We start from the raw sequence: 18,767 nt of genomic DNA on the forward strand, positions 1-18,767 counted from the left end.
AGAGAAGGAAAGAGAGGGTGAGAGAGTGAGTGGGAGGGAGAGAGAAGGAAAGAGAGGGTGAGAGAGTGAGTGGCAGGGAGAGAGAAGGAAAGAGAGGGTGAGATAGTGAGTGGGAGTGAGAGAGAAGGAAAGAGAGGGTGAGAGAGTGAGTGGGATGGAGAGAGAAGGAAAGAGAGGGTGAGAGAGTGAGTTGGAGTGAGAGAGAAGGAAAGAGAGGGTGAGAGAAGGAAAGAGAGGGTGAGAGAGTGAGTGGGAGGGAGAGAGAAGGAAAGAGAGGGTGAGATAGTGAGAGAGAAGGAAAGTGAGGGTGAGAGAGTGAGTGGGAGTGAGAGAGAAGGAAAGTGAGGGTGAGATAGTGAGTGAGTGGGAGAGAAGGAAAGAGAGGGTGAGATAGTGAGAGAGAAGGAAAGAGAGGGTGAGAGAGTGAGTGGGAGTGAGAGAGAGAGAAGGAAAGGGAGGGTGAGATAGTGAGAGAGAAGGAAAGTGAGGGTGAAAGAATGAGTGGGAGTGAGAGAGAAGGAAAGAGAGGGTGAGATAGTGAGTCGGAGGGAGAGAGAAGGAAAGAGAGTGAGAGAGTGAGTGAGAGTGAGAGAGAGAAGGAAAGAGAGGGCAAGAGAGTAAGTTGGAGTGAGAGAGAGAAAGAGAGTGAGAGAGTGAGTGGAAGTGAGAGAGAGGGAAAGAGAGGGTGAGAAAGAGGGGGAGTGAGAGAGAAGGAAAGTGAGGGTGAGAGAGTGAGTGGGAGTGAGAGAGAGAGAAGGAAAGAGAGGGTGAGAGAGTGAGTGGGAGTGAGAGAGAAGGAAAGAGAGGGTGAGATAGTGAGTGGGAGGGAGAGAGAAGAAAGAGAGGGTGAGAGAGTGAGTGGGAGTGAGAGAGAAGGAAAGAGAGGGTGAGAGAGTGAGTGGGAGGGAGAGAGAAGGAAAGAGAGGGTGAGAGAGTGAGTTGGAGTTAGAGAGAATGAAAAAGAGAGTGAGAGAGTGAGTGGGAGTGAGAGAGAGTGAAAGAGAGGGTGAGAGTGAGTGAGTGGGAGGGAGAGAGAAGGAGTGGAGAGAGGGTGAGAGAGTGAGTGGGAGTGAGAGAGAAGGAAAGAGAGGGTGAGAGAGTGAGTGGGAGGGAGAGAGAAGGAAAGAGAGGGTGAGAGAGTGAGTGGGAGTGAGGGAGAAGGAAAGAGAGGGTGAGAGAGTGAGTGGGATAGAGAGAGAGAAGGAAAGAGAGGGTGAGAGAGTGAGTTGGAGTGAGAGAGAAGGAAAGAGAGGGTGAGAGAAGGAAAGAGAGGGTGAGAGAGTGAGTGGGAGGGAGAGAGAAGGAAAGACAGGGTGAGAGAGTGAGTGGGAGGGAGAGAGAAGGAAAGAGGGTGAGAGAGTGAGTGGAAGGGAGAGAAGGAAAGTGAGATAGTGAGAGAGAAGGAAAGAGAGGGTGAGAGAGTGAGTGGGAGGGAGAGAGAAGGAAAGTGAGGTGAGAGAGTGAGTGGGAGTGAGAGATAAGGACATAGAGGGTGAGAGAGTGAGTGGGAGTGAGAGAGAAGGAAAGAGAGGGTGAGAGAGTGAGTGGGAGGGAGAGAGAAGGAAAGAGAGGGTGAGATAGTGAGAGAGAAGGAAAGTGAGGGTGAGAGAGTGAGTGGGAGTGAGAGAGAAGGAAAGTGAGGGTGAGATAGTGAGTGAGTGGGAGAGAAGAAAATAGAGGGTGAGATAGTGAGAGAGAAGGAAAGAGAGGGTGAGAGAGTGAGTGGGAGGGAGAGAGAAGGAAAGAGAGGGTGAGATAGTGAGAGAGAAGGAAAGTGAGGGTGAAAGAATGAGTGGGAGTGAGAGAGAAGGAAAGTGAGGGTGAGATAGTGAGTGAGTGAGAGAGAAGGAAAGAGAGGGTGAGAGAGTAAGTGGGAGTGAGAGAGAGAGAAGGAAAGAGAGGGCAAGAGAGTAAGTTGGAGTGAGAGAGAGAAAGAGAGTGAGAGAGTGAGTGGAAGTGAGAGAGAGGGAAAGAGAGGGTGAGAAAGAGGGGGAGTGAGAGAGAAGGAAAGTGAGGGTGAGAGAGTGAGTGGGAGTGAGAGAGAGAGAAGGAAAGAGAGGGTGAGAGAGTGAGTGGGAGTGAGAGAGAAGGAAAGAGAGGGTGAGATAGTGAGTGGGAGGGGAGTGAGAAGTGAAAGAGAGGGTGAGAGAGTGAGTGGGAGTGAGAGAGAAGGAAAGTGAGGTGAGAGAGTGAGTGGGAGTGAGAGAGAAGGAAAGAGAGGGTGAGAGAGTGAGTGGGAGTGAGAGAGAAGGAAAGAGAGGGTGAGAGAGTTGGAGAGAAGGAAAGAGAGGGTGAGAGAGTGAGTGGGAGGGAGAGAGAAGGAAAGAGAGGGTGAGATAGTGAGTGGGAGTGAGAGAGAAGGAAAGAGAGGGTGAGAGAGTGAGTGGGAGTGAGAGAGAAGGAAAGAGAGTGAGAGAGTGAGTTGGAGTGAGAGAGACAGAACGAGAGTGAGAGAGTGAGTGGAAGTGAGAGAGAGGGAAAGAGAGGGTGAGAGAGAGGGGGAGTGAGAGAGAAGGAAAGAGGGTGAGAGAGTGAGTGGGAGTGAGAGAGAGAAGAAAGAGAGGGTGAGAGAGTGAGTGGGAGTGAGAGAGAAGGAAAGAGAGGGTGAGAGTGAGTGGGAGGGAGAGAGAAGGAAAGAGGGGTGAGAGAGTGAGTGGGAGTGAGAGAGAAAGGAAAGAGAGGGTGAGATAGTGAGTGGGAAGGAGAGTGGGAAAGAGAGGGTGAGAGAGTGAGTGGGAGGGAGAGAGAAGGAAAGAGAGGGTGAGATAGTGAGTGGGAGAGAAGGAAAGTGAGGGTGAGAGAGTGAGTGGGAGGGAGAGAGAAGGAAAGAGAGGGTGAGATAGTGAGTGAGTGAGAGAGAAGGAAAGAGAGGGTGAGAGAGTAAGTGGGAGTGAGAGAGAGAGGAAAGAGAGGTGAAGAGAGTAAGTTGGAGTGAGAGAGAAAAGAGAGTGAGAGAGTGAGTGGAAGTGAGAGAGGGAAAGAAAGAGGGTGAGAAAGAGGGGAGTGAGAGAGAATGAAAGTGAGGGTGAGAGAGTGAGTGGGAGTGAGAGAGAGAAGGAAAGAGAGGGTGAGAGAGTGAGTGGGAGTGAGAGAGAAGGAAAGAGAGGGTGAGATAGTGAGTGGGAGGGAGAGAGAAGGAAAGTGAGGTGAGAGAGTGAGTGGGAGTGAGAGATAAGGACATAGAGAGTGAGAGAGTGAGTGGGAGTGAGAGATAAGGACATAGAGAGTGAGAGAGTGAGTGGGAGTGAGAGAGAGTGAAAGAGAGGGTGAGAGAGTGAGTGGGAGTGAGAGAGAAGGAAAGAGAGGGTGAGAGAGTGAGTGGGAGGGAGAGAGAAGGAAAGAGAGGGTGAGAGAGTGAGTGGGAGGGAGAGAGAATGAAAGAGAGGATGAGAGAGTGAGTGGGAGGGAGAGAGAAGGAAAGAGAGGGTGAGAGAGTGAGTGGGAGGGAGAGAGAAGGAAAGAGGGTGAGAGAGTGAGTGGGAGGGAGAAAGAAGGAAAGAGAGGGTGATATAGTGAAAGAGAAGGAAAGAGAGGGTGAGATAGTGAGTGGGAGGGAGAGAGAAGGAAAGTGAGGTGAGAGAGTGAGTGGGAGTGAGAGATAAGGACATAGAGGGTGAGAGTGATTGGGAGTGAGAGAGAGTGAAATAGAGGGTGAGAGAGTGAGTGGGAGGGAGAGAGAAGGAAAGAGAGGGTGAGATAGTGAGAGAGAAGGAAAGTGAGTGTGAAAGAATGAGTGGGAGTGAGAGAGAAGGAAAGTGAGGGTGAGATAGTGAGTGAGTGGGAGAGAGAGAGTGGAGATAGTGAGAGAGAAGGAAAGAGAGGGTGAGAGAGTAAGTGGGAGTGAGAGAGAGAGAAGGAAAGAGAGGGCAAGAGAGTAAGTTGGAGTGAGAGAGAGAGAAAGAGAGTGAGTGGGAGTGAGAAGGAAAGAGAGGGCAAGAGAGTAAGCTGGAGTGAGAGAGAGAAAGAGAGAGAGTGAGTGGAAGTGAGAGAGAGGGAAGAGAGGGTGAGAAAGAGGGGGAGTGAGAGAGAAGGAAAGAGAGGGTGAGAGAGTGAGTGGGAGGGAGAGAGAAGGAAAGAGAGGGTGGGATAGTGAGAGAGAAGGAAAGAGAGGGTGAGATAGTGAGTGGGAGTGAGAGAGAAGTAAAGAGAGGGTGAGATAGTGAGAGAGAAGGACAGTGAGGGTGAAAGAATGAGTGGGAGTGAGAGAGAAGGAAAGTGAGGGTGAGAGTGAGTGAGTGGGAGATAGTGAGAGAAAGGAAAGAGAGTGAGAGAGTGAGTGGGAGTGAGAGAGAGAGAAGGAAAGAGAGGGTGAGAGAGTGAGTGGGAGTGAGAGAGAAGGAAAGAGAGGGTGAGATAGTGAGTGGGAGTGAGAGAGAAGGAAAGAGAGGGTGAGATAGTGAGAGAGAAGGAAAGTGAGGGTGAGATAGTGAGTGAGTGGGAGAGAAGGAAATAGAGGGTGAGATAGTGAGAGAGAAGGAAAGAGAGGGTGAGAGAGTGAGTGGGAGGGAGAGAGAAGGAAAGAGAGGGTGAGATAGTGAGAGAGAAGGAAAGTGAGGGTGAAAGTATGAGTGGGAGTGAGAGAGAAAGTGAGGGTGAGATAGTGAGTGAAAGTGAGAGGGTGAGATAGTGAGTGAGTGAGAGAGAAGGAAAGAGAGGGTGAGAGAGTAAGTGGGAGTGAGAGAGAGAGAAGGAAAGAGAGGGTGAGAAAGAGGGGGAGTGAGAGAGAAGGAAAGTGAGGGTGAGAGAGTGAGTGGGAGTGAGAGAGAGAGAAGGAAAGAGAGGGTGAGAGAGTGAGTGGGAGTGAGAGAGAGGAAGGAAAGAGAGGGTGAGAGAGTGAGTGGGAGTGAGAGAGAAGGAAAGAGAGGGTGAGAGAGTGAGTGGGAGTGAGAGAGAAGGAAAGAGAGGGTGAGATAGTGAGTGGGAGGGAGAAGGAAAGAGAGGGTGAGAGAGTGAGTGGGAGGGAGAGAGAAGGAAAGAGAGGGTGAGAGAGTGAGTGGGAGTGAGAGAGAAGGAAAGAGAGGGTGAGATAGTGAGTGGGAGGGAGAAGGAAAGAGAGGGTGAGAGAGTGAGTGGGAGTGAGAGAGAAGGAAAGAGAGGGTGAGAGAAGGAAAGAGAGGGTGAGAGAGTGAGTGGGAGGGAGAGAGAATGAAAGAGAGGGTGAGAGAAGGAAAGAGGGTGAGAGAGTGAGTGGGAGGGAGAGAGAAGGAAAGAGAGGGTGAGATAGTGAGTGGGAGTGAGAGAGAAGGAAAGAGAGGGTGAGAGAGTGAGTGGGAGGGAGAGAGAAGGAAAGTGAGGGTGAGAGAGTGAGTGGGAGTGAGAGATAAGGACATAGAGAGTGAGAGAGTGAGTGGGAGTGAGAGAGAGTGAAAGAGAGGGTGAGAGAGTGAGTGGGAGTGAGAGAAGGAAAGAGAGGGTGAGATAGTGAGAGAGAAGGAAAGAGAGGGTGAGAGAGTGAGTGGGAGTGAGAGAGAGAAGGAAAGAGAGGGTGAGAGAGTGAGTGGGAGTGAGAGAGAAGGAAAGAGAGGGTGAGAGAGTGAGTGGGAGTGAGAGAGAGGGAAAGAGAGGGTGAGAAAGAGGGGGAGTGAGAGAGAAGGAAAGTGAGGGTGAGAGAGTGAGTGGGAGTGAGAGAGAAGGAAAGAGAGGGTGAGAGAGTGAGTGGGAGTGAGAGAGAAGGAAAGAGAGGGTGAGAGAGTGAGTGGGAGTGAGAGAGAGAAGGAAAGAGAGGGTGAGAGTGAGTGAGTGGGAGAGAAGAGAGTGGGAGAGAGAAGGAAAGAGAGGGTGAGAGAGTGAGTGGGAGTGAGAGAGAGGAAAGAGAGGGTGAGAGAGTGAGTGGGAGGGAGAGAGAAGGAAAGAGAGGGTGAGAGAGTGAGTGGGAGTGAGAGAGAGAAAGAGAGGAGTGAGAGAAGGAAAGAGGGAGGGGGTGAGAGAGTGAGTGGGAGGGAGTGAGAGAAGGAAAGAGAGGGTGAGAGAGTGAGTGGGAGGGAGAGAGAGGAAAAGAGAGGGTGAGAGAGTGAGTGGGAGTGAGAGAGAGAAGGAAAGAGAGGGTGAGAGAGTGAGTGGGAGTGGAGAGAAGGAAAGAGAGGGTGAGAGAGTGAGTGGGAGTGAGAGAGAAGGAAAGAGGGGTGAGAGAGTGAGTGGGAGTGAGAGAGAAGGAAAGAGAGGGTGAGAGAGTGAGTGGGAGTGAGAGAGAAGGAAAGAAAGAGAGGTGAGAGAGTGAGTGGGAGTGAGAGAAGGAAAGAGAGGGTGAGAGAGTGAGTGGGAGTGAGAGGAAAGGAGAGGGTGAGAGAGTGAGTGGGAGTGAGAGAGAAGGAAAGAAGGGTGAGAGAGTGAGTGAGAAGGAAAGAGAGGGTGAGATAGAGAGAGAAGGAAAGAGAGGGTGAGAGAGTGAGTGGGAGTGAGAGAGAAGGAAAGAGAGGGTGAGATGAGTGAGTGGAAGGAAAGAGAGGGTGAGAGAGTGAGTGGGAGTGAGAGAGAAGGAAAGAAGATAGTGAGTGGTGAGAAGAGAAAGGAGTGAGATAGTGAGTGGGAGAGAAGGAAAGAGAGGGTGAGAGAGAGGAATAGAGTGGGAGTGAGAGAGAAGGAAAGAGAGGGTGAGAGAGTGAGTGGGAGTGAGAGAGAAGGAAAGAGAGGGTGAGATAGTGAGTGGGAGGGAGAGAAAGGAAAGAGGGGTGAGAGAGTGAGTGGGAGGAGAGAGAAGGAAAGTGAGGGTGAGAGAGTGAGTGGGAGTGAGAGAGAGAAGGAAAGAGAGGGTGAGATAGTGAGTGGGAGGGAGAAGGAAAGAGAGGGTGAGAGAGTGAGTGGGAGGGAGAGAGAAGGAAAGAGAGGGTGAGAGAAGGAAAGAGGGTGAGAGAGTGAGTGGGAGTGAGAGAGAAGGAGAAGTGAGGGTGAGATAGTGAGTGGGAGTGGGAGAGAAGGAAAGAGAGGGTGAGAGAGTGAGTGGGAGTGAGAGAGAGAAGAAGTGAGAGGAGTGAGAGAGAAGGAAAGAGAGGTGAGAGAGTGAGTGGGAGTGAGAGAGAAGGAAAGAGAGGTGTGAGAGAGTGAGTGGGAGTGAGAGAGAGAGGAAAGAGAGGGTGAGAGAGTGAGTGGGAGTGAGGAGAGAGGGAAAGAGAGGTGAGAGAGTGAGTGGGAGTGAGAGAGAAGGAAAGAGAGGGGAGAGAGAGAGGAAAGAGAGGGTGAGAGAGAGTGGGAGGAGAGAGAAGGAAAGAGGGTGAGAGAGTGAGTGGGAGGGAGAGAGAAGGAAAGAGAGGGTGAGAGAGTGAGTGGGAGGGAGAGAGAAGGAAAGAGGGTGAGAGTGAGAGAGAAGGAAAGAGGGTGAGAGAGTGAGTGGGAGGGAGAGAGAAGGAAAGTGAGGTGAGAGAGTGAGTGGGAGTGAGAGATAAGGACATGAGTGAGAGAGTGAGTGGGGGAGAGAGAGGAAAGAGAGGGTGAGATGAGTGAGTGGGAGGGAGAGAAGGAAAGAGAGGGTGAGAGAGTGAGTGGGAGTGAGAGAGAAGAAAGAGAAAGGAGAGGGTGAAAGAGTGAGTGGGAGTGAGAGAGAAGGAAAGTGAGGGTGAGATAGTGAGTGAGTGGGAGAGAAGGAAAGAGAGGGTGAGATAGTGAGAGAGAAGGAAAGTGAGGGTGAGAGAGTGAGTGGGAGTGAGAGAGAAGGAAAGTGAGGGTGAGATAAAGAAAGAAGGGAGAGGGTGAGAGAGTGAGTGGGAGTGAGAGAGAAGGAAAGTGAGGGTGAGATGAGTGGAAGTGAGAGAGAGGGAAAGAGAGGGTGAGAGAGTGAGTGGGAGGGAGAGAGAGAAGGAAAGAGAGGGTGAGAGAGTGAGTGAGGAGAGAGGAAAAGAGAGGGTGAGAGAGTGAGTGGGAGTGAGAGAGAGGGAAAGAGAGTGTGAGATAGAGGGGGAGTGAGAGAGAAGGAAAGAGAGGGTGAGAGAGTGAGTGGGAGTGAGAGAGAGAAGGAAAGAGAGGGTGAAAGAATGAGTGGGAGTGAGAGAGAAGGAAAGTGAGGGTGAGATAGTGAGTGGGAGGGAGAGAGAAGGAAAGAGAGGGTGAGAGAGTGAGTGGGAGGGAGAGAGAAGGAAAGAGAGGGTGAGAGAGTGAGTGGGAGGGAGAGAGAAGGAAAGAGAGGGTGAGAGAGTGAGTGGGAGTGAGAGAAGGAAAGAGAGGGTGAGAGAGTGAGTGGGAGGGAGAGAGGAATGAGGGTGAGAGAGTGAGTGGGAGTGAGAGAAGGAAAGAGAGAGGTGAGAGAGTGAGTGGGAGTGAGAGAGAGAAGAGAAGGAGAGAGGGTGAGATAGTGAGTGGGAGTGAGAGAGAAGGAAAGAGAGGGTGAGAGAGTGAGTGGGAGTGAGAGAGAAGGAAAGAGAGGGTGAGAGAGTGAGTGGGAGTGAGAGAGAAGGAAAGTGAGGTGAGAGAGTGAGTGGGAGTGAGAGAGAGTGAAAGAGAGGGTGAGAGAGTGAGTGGGAGTGAGAGAGAAGGAAAGAGAGGGTGAGATAGTGAGTGGGAGGGAGAGAGAAGGAAAGAGAGGGTGAGAGAGTGAGTGGGAGGGAGAGAGAAGGAAAGAGAGGGTGAGAGAGTGAGTGGGAGTTAGAGAGAGAAGGAAAGAGAGGGTGAGAGAGTGAGTGGGAGTGAGAGAGAAGAGAGGGTGAAAGTGAGGGGAGTGAGAGAGTGAGTGGAGAGTGAGTGGGAGGGAGAGAGAGAGGAAAGAGAGGGTGAGAGAGTGAGTGGGAGTGAGAGAGAAGGAAAGAGAGGGTGAGAGAGTGAGTGGGAGTGAGAGAGAAGGAAAGAGAGGGTGAGAGAGTGAGTGGGAGTGAGAGAGAAGGAAAGAGAGGGTGAGAGAGTGAGTGGGAGGGAGAGAGAATGAAAGAGGGTGAGAGAAGGAAAGAGGGTGAGAGAGTGAGTGGGAGATAGTGAGAGAGAAGGAAAGAGAGGGTGAGATAGTGAGTGGGAGTGAGAGAGAAGGAAAGAGAGGGTGAGAGAGTGAGTGGGAGGGAGAGAGAAGGAAAGTGAGGTGAGAGAGTGAGTGGGAGTGAGAGATAAGGACATAGAGAGTGAGAGAGTGAGTGGGAGTGAGAGAGAATGAAAGAGAGGGTGAGAGAGTGAGTGGGAGTGAGAGAGAAGGAAAGAGAGGGTGAGATAGTGAGTGGGAGGGAGAGAGAAGGAAAGAGAGGGTGAGAGAGTGAGTGGGAGTGAGAGAAGGAAAGAGAGGGTGAGATAGTGAGTGGGAGTGAGAGAGAAGGAAAGAGAGGGTGAGAGAGTGAGTGGGAGTGAGAGAGAAGGAAAGAGAGGGTGAGAGAGTGAGTGGGAGTGAGAGAGAGGGAAAGAGAGGGTGAGAGAGTGAGTGGGAGTGAGAGAGAAGGAAAGAGAGGGTGAGAGAGTGAGTGGGAGTGAGAGAGAAGGAAAGAGAGGGTGAGAAGAGAGTGAGTGGGAGGAGAGAGAAGGAAAGAGAGGGTGAGAGAGTGAGTGGGGAGAGGAGAGAGTGAGAGAGTGAGTGGGAGTGAGAGAGAGGAAAGAGGGTGAGAGAGTGAGTGGGAGTGAGAGAGAAGGAAAGAGAGGGTGAGATAGTGAGTGGGAGTGAGAGAGAAGGAAAGAGAGGGTGAGAGAGTGAGTGGGAGTGAGAGAGAAGGAAAGAGAGTGTGAGAGTGAGTGGGAGTGAGAGAGAAGGAAAGAGAGGTGAGAGAGTGAGTGGAGAGTGAGAGAGAGAGGAAAGAGAGGGTGAGAGAGTGAGTGGGAGTGAGAGAGAAGGAAAGAGAGGGTGAGATAGTGAGTGGGAGGGAGAGAGAAGGAAAGAGAGGGTGAGAGAGTGAGTGGGAGTGAGAGAGAAGGAAAGAGAGGGTGAGATAGTGAGTGGGAGGGAGAGAGAAGGAAAGAGAGGGTGAGAGAGTGAGTGGGAGTGAGAGAGAAGGAAAGAGAGGGTGAGAGAGTGAGTGGGAGTGAGAGAGAAGGAAAGAGAGGGTGAGAGGTGAGTGAGTGAGAGAGAGAGAGGAAAGAGAGGGTGAGAGAGTGAGTGGGAGTGAGAGAGAAGGAAAGAGAGGGTGAGAGAGTGAGTGGGAGTGAGAGAGAGAGAAGGAAAGAGAGGGTGAGAGAGTGAGTGGGAGGGAGAGAGAAGGAAAGAGAGGGTGAGATAGTGAGTGGGAGTGAGAGAGAGGAAAGAGAGGGTGAGAGAGTGAGTGGGAGGGAGAGAGAAGGAAAGAGAGGGTGAGAGAGTGAGTGGGAGTGAGAGAGAAGGAAAGAGAGGGTGAGAGAGTGAGTGGGAGTGAGAAGGAAAGAGAGGGTGAGAGAGTGAGTGGGAGTGAGAGAGAAGGAAAGAGAGGGTGAGAGAGTGAGTGGGAGGGAGAGAGAAGGAAAGAGAGGGTGAGAGAGTGAGTGGGAGGGAGAGAGAGTGAAAGAGAGGGTGAGATAGTGAGTGGGAGTGAGAGAGAAGGAAAGAGAGGGTGAGAGAGTGAGTGGGACGGAGAGAGAAGGAAAGAGAGGGTGAGAGAGTGAGTTGGAGTTAGAGAGAATGAGAGTGAGAGAGTGAGTGGGAGTGAGAGAGAGGGAAAGAGAGGGTGAGAGAGTGAGTGGGAGTGAGAGAGAAGGAAAGAGAGGGTGAGAGAGTGAGTGGGAGTGAGAGAGAAGGAAAGAGAGGGTGAGAGAGTGAGTGGGAGGGAGAGAAAGGAAAGAGAGGGTGAGATAGTGAGTGGGAGGGAGAGAAGGAAAGAGAGGGTGAGAGAGTGAGTGGGAGGGAGAGAGAGAAGGAAAGAGAGGGTGAGAGAGTGAGTGGGAGTGAGAGAGAAGTGGAGGGTGAGATAGTGAGTGGGAGGGAGAGAAAGAGGGGTGAGAGAGTGAGTGGGAGTGAGAGAGAAGGAAAGAGGGAGTGAGATAGTGAGTGAGAGAGAGAAAGAAAGAGAGTGAGAGAGTGAGTGGGAGTGAGAGAGAGAGGAAAGGAAAGAGGGTGAGATAGTGAGTGGGAGTGAGAGAGAGAAGGAAAGTGAGGGAGAGAGTGAGTGGGAGTGAGAGAGAAGGAATGAGAGTGAGAGAGTGAGTGGGAGTGAGAGAGAGGAAAGAGAGGGTGAGAGAGTGAGTGGGAGTGAGAGAGAAGGAAAGAGAGGGTGAGATAGTGAGTGGGAGGGAGAGAGAAGGAAAGAGAGGGTGAGAGAGTGAGTGGGAGGGAGAGAGAAGGAAAGAGAGGGTGAGAGAGTGAGTGGGAGGGAGAGAGAAGGAAAGTGAGGGTGAGAGAGTGAGTGGGAGTGAGAGAGAAGGAAAGAGAGGTGAGTGAGAGAGTGAGTGGGAGTGAGAGAGAGGAAAGAGAGGGTGAGAGAGTGAGTGGGAGGGAGAGAGAAGGAAAGAGAGGGTGAGAGAGTGAGTGGGAGTGAGAGAGAAGGAAAGAGAGGGTGAGAGAGTGAGTGGGAGTGAGAGAGAAGGAAAGAGAGGGTGAGAGAGTGGGAGTGGGAGAGAGAGGAAAGAGAGGGTGAGAGAGTGAGTGGGAGTGAGAGAAGGAAAGAAGGAAAGAGAGGGTGAGATAGTGAGTGGGAGTGAGAGAGAAGGAAAGAGAGGGTGAGATAGTGAGTGGGAGGGAGAAGGAAAGAGAGGGTGAGAGAGTGAGTGGGAGTGAGAGAGAAGGAAAGAGAGGGTGAGATAGTGAGTGGGAGGGAGAAGGAAAGAGAGGGTGAGAGAGTGAGTGGGAGGGAGAGAGAATGAAAGAGAGGGTGAGAGAAGGAAAGAGGGTGAGAGAGTGAGTGGGAGGGAGAGAGAAGGAAAGAGAGGGTGAGATAGTGAGTGGGAGTGAGAGAGAAGGAAAGAGAGGGTGAGAGAGTGAGTGGGAGTGAGAGAGAAGGAAAGTGAGGTGAGAGAGTGAGTGGGAGTGAGAGAAGGAAAGAGAGTGAGATAGTGTGGGAGGAGTGAGAGAAAGAGGAAAGAGAGTGAGAGAGTGAGTGGGAGTGAGAGAGAAGGAAAGAGAGGGTGAGATAGTGAGTGGGAGGGAGAGAGAAGGAAAGAGAGGGTGAGAGAGTGAGTGGGAGGGAGAGAGAAGGAAAGTGAGGTGAGAGAGTGAGTGGGAGTGAGAGATAAGGACATAGAGAGTGAGAGAGTGAGTGGGAGTGAGAGAGAAGGAAAGAGAGGGTGAGAGAGTGAGTGGGAGGGAGAGAGAAGGAAAGAGAGGGTGAGAGAGTGAGTGGGAGGAGAGAGAAGGAAAGAGAGGGTGAGAGAGTGAGTGGGAGGGAGAGAGAAGGAAAGAGAGGGTGAGAGAGTGAGTTGGAGTTAGAGAGAGAGAAAGAGAGTGAGAGAGTGAGTGGGAGGGAGAGAGAAGGAAAGAGAGGGTGAGATAGTGAGAGAGAAGGAAAGAGGGTGACAGAGTGAGTGGGAGTGAGAGAGAAGGAAAGTGAGGGTGAGATAGTGAGTGGGAGGGAGAGAGAAGGAAAGAGAGGGTGAGAGAGTGAGTGGGAGGGAGAGAGAAGGAAAGAGAGGGTGAGAGAGTGAGTTGGAGTTAGAGAGAGAGAAAGAGAGTGAGAGAGTGAGTGGGAGTGAGAGAGAGAGGAAAGGAGAGGGTGAGATAGAGTGGGAGTGAGAGAGAAGGAAAGTGAGGGTGAGAGAGTGAGTGGGAGTGAGAGGAGGAAAGAGAGGGTGAGATAGTGAAAGAAGAGGGGGTGAGAGAGTGAGTGGGAGTGAGAGAGAGAAGGAAAGAGAGAGGGTGAGATAGTGAGAGAGAAGGAAAGAGGGTGAAAGAATGAGTGGGAGTGAGAGAGAAGGAAAGTGAGGGTGAGATAGTGAGTGAGTGAGAGAGAGAAGAAAGAGAGGGTGAGAGAGTAGTGGGAGTGGAGAGAGAGAAGGAAAGAGAGGTGAGAGAGTGAGTGGGAGTGAGAGAGAGAAAGAGAGAGTGAGAGAGTGAGTGGGAGTGAGAGAGAAGGAAAGAGGGGTGAGAGAGTGAGTGGGAGTGAGAGAGAAGGAAAGTGAGGGTGAGAGAGTGAGTGGGAGTGAGAGAGAGAAGGAAAGAGAGGGTGAGAGAGTGAGTGGGAGTGAGAGAGAAGGAAAGAGAGGGTGAGATAGTGAGTGGGAGGGAGAGAGAAGGAAAGAGAGGGTGAGAGAGTGAGTGGGAGTGAGAGAGAAGAAAGAGAGGGTGAGAGAGTGAGTGGGAGGGAGAGAAGGAAAGAGAGTGAGAGAGTGAGTGGGAGGGAGAGAAAGAGAGGGTGAGAAGTGAGTGGGAGAGAAGGAAAGAAAGAGGGTGAGAGAGTGAGTGGGAGTGAGAGAGAGAAGGAAAGAGAGGGTGAGAGAGTGAGTGGGAGGGAGAGAGAAGGAAAGAGGGGTGAGAGAGTGAGTGGGAGGGAGAGAGAAGGAAAGTGAGGGTGAGAGAGTGAGTGGGAGTGAGAGAGAAGGAAAGAAGGAGAAGTGAGAGAGAAGAGAAAGAGGTGAGAGAGTGAGTGGGAGTGAGAGAGAAGGAAAGAGAGGGTGAGAGAGTGAGTGGGAGTGAGAGAGAAGGAAAGAAAGAGGGTGAGAGAGTGAGTGGGAGAGAGAGAGAAGGAAAGAGAGGGTGAGAGAGTGAGTGGGAGTGAGAGAGAAGGAAAGAGAGAGGGTGAGAGAGTGAGTGGGAGTGAGAGAGAAGGAAAGAGAGGGTGAGAGAGTGAGTGGGAGGGAGAGAGAAGGAAAGAGAGGGTGAGAGAGTGAGTGGGAGGGAGAGAGAAGGAAAGAGAGGGTGAGAGAGTGAGTGGGAGGGAGAGAGAAGGAAAGAGAGGGTGAGAGAGTGAGTGGGAGTGAGGGAGAAGGAAAGAGAGGGTGAGAGAGTGAGTGGGACGGAGAGAGAAGGAAAGAGAGGGTGAGAGAGTGAGTTGGAGTTAGAGAGAGAGAAAGAGAGTGAGAGAGTGAGTGGGAGTGAGAGAGAGGGAAAGAGAGGGTGAGATAGAGGGGGAGTGAGAGAGAAGGAAAGTGAGGGTGAGAGAGTGAGTGGGAGTGAGAGAAGGAAAGAGAGGGTGAGATAGTGAGAGAGAAGGAAAGAGAGGGTGAGATAGTGAGAGAGAAGGAAAGAGAGGGTGAGAGAGTGAGTGGGAGTGAGAGAGAGAGAAGGAAAGAGAGGGTGAGATAGTGAGTGGGAGGAGAGAAGGAAAGAGAGGGTGAGAGAGTGAGTGGGAGGGAGAGAGAAGGAAAGAGAGGGTGAGAGAGTGAGTGGGAGTGAGAGAGAGAGAGAAAGAGAGGGTGAGAGAGTGAGTGGGAGGAGAGAGGAAGGAAAGAGAGGGTGAGATAGTGAGTGGGAGGGAGAGAGAAGGAAAGAGAGGGTGAGATAGTGAGTGGGAGGAGAGAGAGAAGGAAAGAGAGGGTGAGAGAGTGAGTGGGAGGGAGAGAGAAGGAAAGAGAGGAGAGTGAGTGGGAGTGAGTGGGAGTGAGAGAGTGAGTGGGAGAGGAAGAAGGAAAGAGGGTGAGAGAGTGAGTGGGAGGGAGAGAGAAGGAAAGAGAGGGTGAGAGAGTGAGTGGGAGTGAGAGAGAAGAGAAGGAAAGTGAGTGGGAGGGAGAGAGTGAGTGGGAGTGAGAGAGAAGGAAAGAGAGGGTGAGAGAGTGAGTGGGAGGGAGAGAGAAGAAGGAGTGAGGGTGAGAGAGTGAGTGGGAGTGAGAGAAGAGAGAGGGTGAAAAGTGAGTGGGAGTGAGAGAGAAGGAAAGAGAGGGTGAGAGAGTGAGTGGGAGTGAGAGAGAAGGAAAGGAGAGTGAGAGAGTGAGTGGGAGTGAGAGAGAGGAAAGAGAGGGTGAGAGAGTGAGTGGGAGGGAGAGAGAAGGAAAGAGAGGGTGAGAGAGTGAGTGGGAGGGAGAGAGAAGGAAAGAGAGGGTGAGAGTGAGTGGGAGGGAGAGAGAAGGAAAGAGAGGGTGAGAGAGTGAGTGGGAGTGAGAGAGAAGGAAAGAGAGGGTGAGAGAGTGAGTGGGAGTGAGAGAGAAGGAAAGAGAGGGTGAGAGAGTGAGTGGGAGTGAGAGAGAGGAAAGAAGGAAAGAGTGGGAGGTGAGAGAGGAAAAGAGGGTGAGAGTGGGAGTGAGAGAGAAGGAAAGAGAGGGTGAGAGAGTCAGTGGGAGGGAGTGAGAGAGAAGGAAAGAGAGGGTGAGAGAGTGAGTGGGAGTGAGAGAGAGAAGGAAAGAGAGGGTGAGATAGTGAGTGGGAGTGAGAGAGAAGGAAAGAGAGGGTGAGAGAGTGAGTGGGAGTGAGAGAGAGAAGGAAAGTTCCTGGTGAGAGAGTGAGTGGGAGTGAGAGAGAAGGAAAGAAGAGAGGTGAGAGTGAGTGGGAGGGAGTGAGAAGAAGTGAGAGAGTGAGAAGAGGAAAGAGAGGGTGAGAGAGTGAGTGGGAGTGAGAGGGAAAGTGAGGGTGAGAGTGAGTGGGAGTGAGAGAGAAGGAAAGAGAGGGTGAGATTGAGTGGGAGTGAGAGAGAAGGAAAGAGAGGAGTGAGAGAGTGAGAAGGGGAGTGGGAGTGAGAAGGAAAGTGAGGTGAGATCTGAGTGGGAGGAGAGAGAAGGAAAGAGGGGTGAGAGAGTGAGTGGGAGTCTCTCCTCTGAAAGAGAGGGTGAGAGAGTGAGTGGGAGGGAGAGAGAAGGAAAGTGGGTGAGAGAGTGAGTGGGAGGGAGAGAGAAGGAAAGAGGAAGTGAGAGAAGAGTGAAAGAGGAGGGAGAGAGTGAGTGGGAGGTGAGAGACAAGGAAAGAGAGGGTGAGAGAGTGAGTGGGAGTAGAGAGAAGGAAAGAGAGGTGAGAGAGTGAGTGGGAGGGAGACGAGAAGGAAAGAGAGGGTGAGAGAGTGAGTGGGAGGGAGAGAGAAGGAAAGAGAGGGTGAGAGAGTGAGTGGGAGGAGAGAGAAGGAAGTTCCCGAGAGTGAGTGGGAGGGAGAAGAAGGAAAGAGAGGGTGAGATAGTGAGTGGGAGGAGGAGAAGGAAAGAGAGGGTGAGAGAGTGAGTGGGAGGAGAGAAGGAAAGAGAGGGTGAGAGAGTGAGTGGGAGTGAGAGAGAAGGAAGGAGTGAGGGGAGTGAGAGAGTGAGTAGAGTGAGTGAGAGAGAAGGAGAAGAGAGGGTGAAAGTGAGTGGGAGTGAGAGAGAGAAGGAAGAGTGAGCTGTTCCAGAGAGAGAGGAGTGAGGAGTGAGAGAGAAGGAAAGAGAGGGTGAGAAGTGAGAGTGGGAGTGAGAAGGAAAGAGAGGGTGAGAGAGTGAGTGGGAGTGAGAGAGAAGGAAGAGAGGGTGAGATGAGTGGGAGTGAGAGAGAGGAAAGTAGGGTGAGAGAGTGAGTGGGAGTGAGAGAGAAGGAAAGAGAGGTGAAGTGAGATAGTGAGTGGGAGGAGAGAGAAGGAAAGAGAGGGTGAGATGAGTGGGAGAGAAAGGAAAGAGAGGGTGAGAGAGTGAGTGGGAGTGAGAGAGAAGGAAAGTGAGGGTGAGAGAGTGAGTGGGAGTGAGAGAGAAGGAAAGTGAGGGTGAGATAGTGAGTGGGAGTGAGAGAAAGAAAGAGAGGAGTGAGTGGGAGTGAGAGAGAAGGAAAGAGAGGGTGAGAGAGTGAGTGGGAGTGAGAGAGAGAAGGGGTGAAAGTGAGAGGGAGTGAGATAGTGAGAGAGAGGGAGGAAAGAGAGGAAAGAGAGTGAGTGGGAGTGAGAGAGAAGGAAAGAGAGGGTGAGAGAGTGAGTGGGAGTGAGAGAGAAGGAAAGAGAGGGTGAGAGAGTGAGTGGGAGGGAGAGAGAAGGAAAGAGAGGGTGAGAGAGTGAGTGGGAGTGAGAGAGAAGGAAAGTGAGGGGTGAGAGGTGAGTGGGGTGAGAGAGAAGGAAAGAGAGGGTGAGAGGTGAGTGGGAGAGAGAAGGAAAGAGAGGGTGAGAGAGTGAGTGGGAGGAGAGAGAGAAGGAAAGTGAGGGTGAGAGAGTGAGTGGGAGTGAGAGAGAAGGAAAGAGAGGGTGAGATAGTGAGTGGGAGTGAGAGAAAGGAAAGAGAGGGTGAGAGAGTGAGTGGGAGCGAGAGAGAGGAAAAGTGAGGGTGAGAGAGTGAGTGGGAGTGAGAGAGAAGGAAAGAGAGGGTGAGATAGTGAGTGGGAGTGAGAGAGAAGGAAAGAGAGGGTGAGAGTGAGTGGGAGGGAGAGAGAAGGAAAGTGAGGTGAGAGAGTGAGTGGGAGTGAGAGAGAGTGAAAGAGAGGGTGAGATAGTGAGAGAGAAGGAAAGAGAGTGAGAGAGTGAGTGGGAGTGAGAGAGAAGGAAAGAGGGTGAGAGAGTGAGTGGGAGTGAGAGAGAAGGAAAGAGAGGGTGAGAGAGTGAGTGGGAGTGAGAGAGAAGGAAAGTGAGGGTGAGAGTGAGTGAGTGGGAGGAAGAGAGAGAAGGAAAGAGAGGGTGAGAGTGAGTGGGAGGGAGAGAGAAGGAAAGAGAGGGTGAGAGAGTGGGAGTGAGGAGGAGAGAGAGGGAAAGAGAGGGTGAGAGAGTGAGTGGGAGTGAGAGAGAAGGAAAGAGAGGGTGAGAGAGTGAGTGGGAGTGAGAGAGAAGGAAAGAGAGGGTGAGAGAGTGAGTGGGAGTGAGAGAGAAGGAAAGAGAGGGTGAGATAGTGAGTGGGAGTGAGAGAGAAGGAAAGAGAGGGTGAGAGAGTGAGTGGGAGGGAGAGAGAAGGAAAGTGAGGGTGAGATAGTGAGTGGGAGTGAGAGAGAAGGAAAGAGAGGGTGAGAGAGTGAGTGGGAGTGAGAGAGAAGGAAAGAGAGGGCGAGAGTGAGTGGGAGTGAGAGAGAGAAGGAAAGAGGGGTGAGAGAGTGAGTGGGAGTGAGAGAGAAGGAAAGAGAGGGTGAGAGAGTGAGTGGGAGTGAGAGAGAAGGAAAGAGAGGGCGAGAGTGAGTGGGAGTGAGAGAGGGACAGAGAGGGCGAGAGAGTGAGTGGGAGTGAGGGAAAGAGAGGGTGAGAGAGTGAGTGGGAGTGAAAGCAAAGGAAAGGGGGTGAGATAGTGAGTGGGAGTGAGAGAGAAGGAAAGAGAGGGCAAGAGAGTGAGTGGGAGTGAGAGAGAGGATGAGAGAGTGAGTGGGAGTGAAAGAAAAGGAAAGAGGGTGAGATAGTGAGTGGGAGTGAAAGCAAAGGAAAGGGGGTGAGAGAGTGAGTGGGAGTGAGAGAGAAGGAAAGAGAGGGCAAGAGAGTGAGTGGGAGTGAGAGAGAGGATGAGAGAGTGAGTGGGAGTGAAAGAAAAGGAAAGAGGGTGCGATAGTGAGTGGGAGTGAGAGAGAGGGAAAGAGAGGGTGAGAGAGTGAGTGGGAGTGAGAAAGAGGGAAAGAGAGGGCAAGAGAGTGAGTGGGAGTGAAAGAAAAGGAAAGAGGGTGAGATAGTGAGTGGAAGTGAGAGAAGGAACGAGAGGGCAAAAGAGTGAGTGGGAGTGAGAGAGAAGGAAAGAGAGAGCAAGAGAGTGAGTGGGAGTGAGTGAGAGAGAAGGAAAGAGAGGGTGAGAGGGAGTATGTAATAGCAGGTAATTACCTGCATTAGGAGCTAACACACAAACATGGATGGATGGATTTTGTATAGATGATATTGTCTGTCCTGAGGTAAGATGAGGCGGGGGTCACTGTGCTAACCTCTGGGGTCTTCAGCCTGTTTGGCCAGTTGACGGAGAGCGGCAGCGAATCCGGAGTGAGCAGCCACACTCCCGTTGGCTAGCGGGGTAAGAGGGCTGACCGTCGCCGTGGTGCGAGTTGCAGTGGAGATCATTCCTAATGACCGCGACTTTGACTCATGGTTCATACCTGGAAAGATAGAGGGAGAAGGAGAGGACAACAAAGTGAAATGAGGAATATTTACCCTCTTTGGATTCTCTCTATCATAATAGAACAGTGTGTGTGTGACGGCTCTGAGAGA

At 51.9% G+C, this 18,767-nt stretch overlaps 1 protein-coding gene across 1 annotated transcript in view; it reads right to left on the minus strand.

Moving 5' to 3' along the window:
* Positions 1–18,767, minus strand: part of LOC135524288 (genetic suppressor element 1-like) — a 59,502-nt gene that overhangs the window by 16,261 nt on the left and 24,474 nt on the right. Inside the window, 1 exon segment of the mRNA XM_064951704.1 lies at positions 18,488–18,655. Within this exon segment, the coding sequence (XP_064807776.1) occupies positions 18,488–18,653 (166 nt within the window). The 5' untranslated portion in view covers positions 18,654–18,655.

This window comes from Oncorhynchus masou, chromosome 31 (assembly GCF_036934945.1).
Source record: "Oncorhynchus masou masou isolate Uvic2021 chromosome 31, UVic_Omas_1.1, whole genome shotgun sequence".
In the NCBI taxonomy this organism is placed as follows: Eukaryota; Metazoa; Chordata; class Actinopteri; order Salmoniformes; family Salmonidae; genus Oncorhynchus; species Oncorhynchus masou.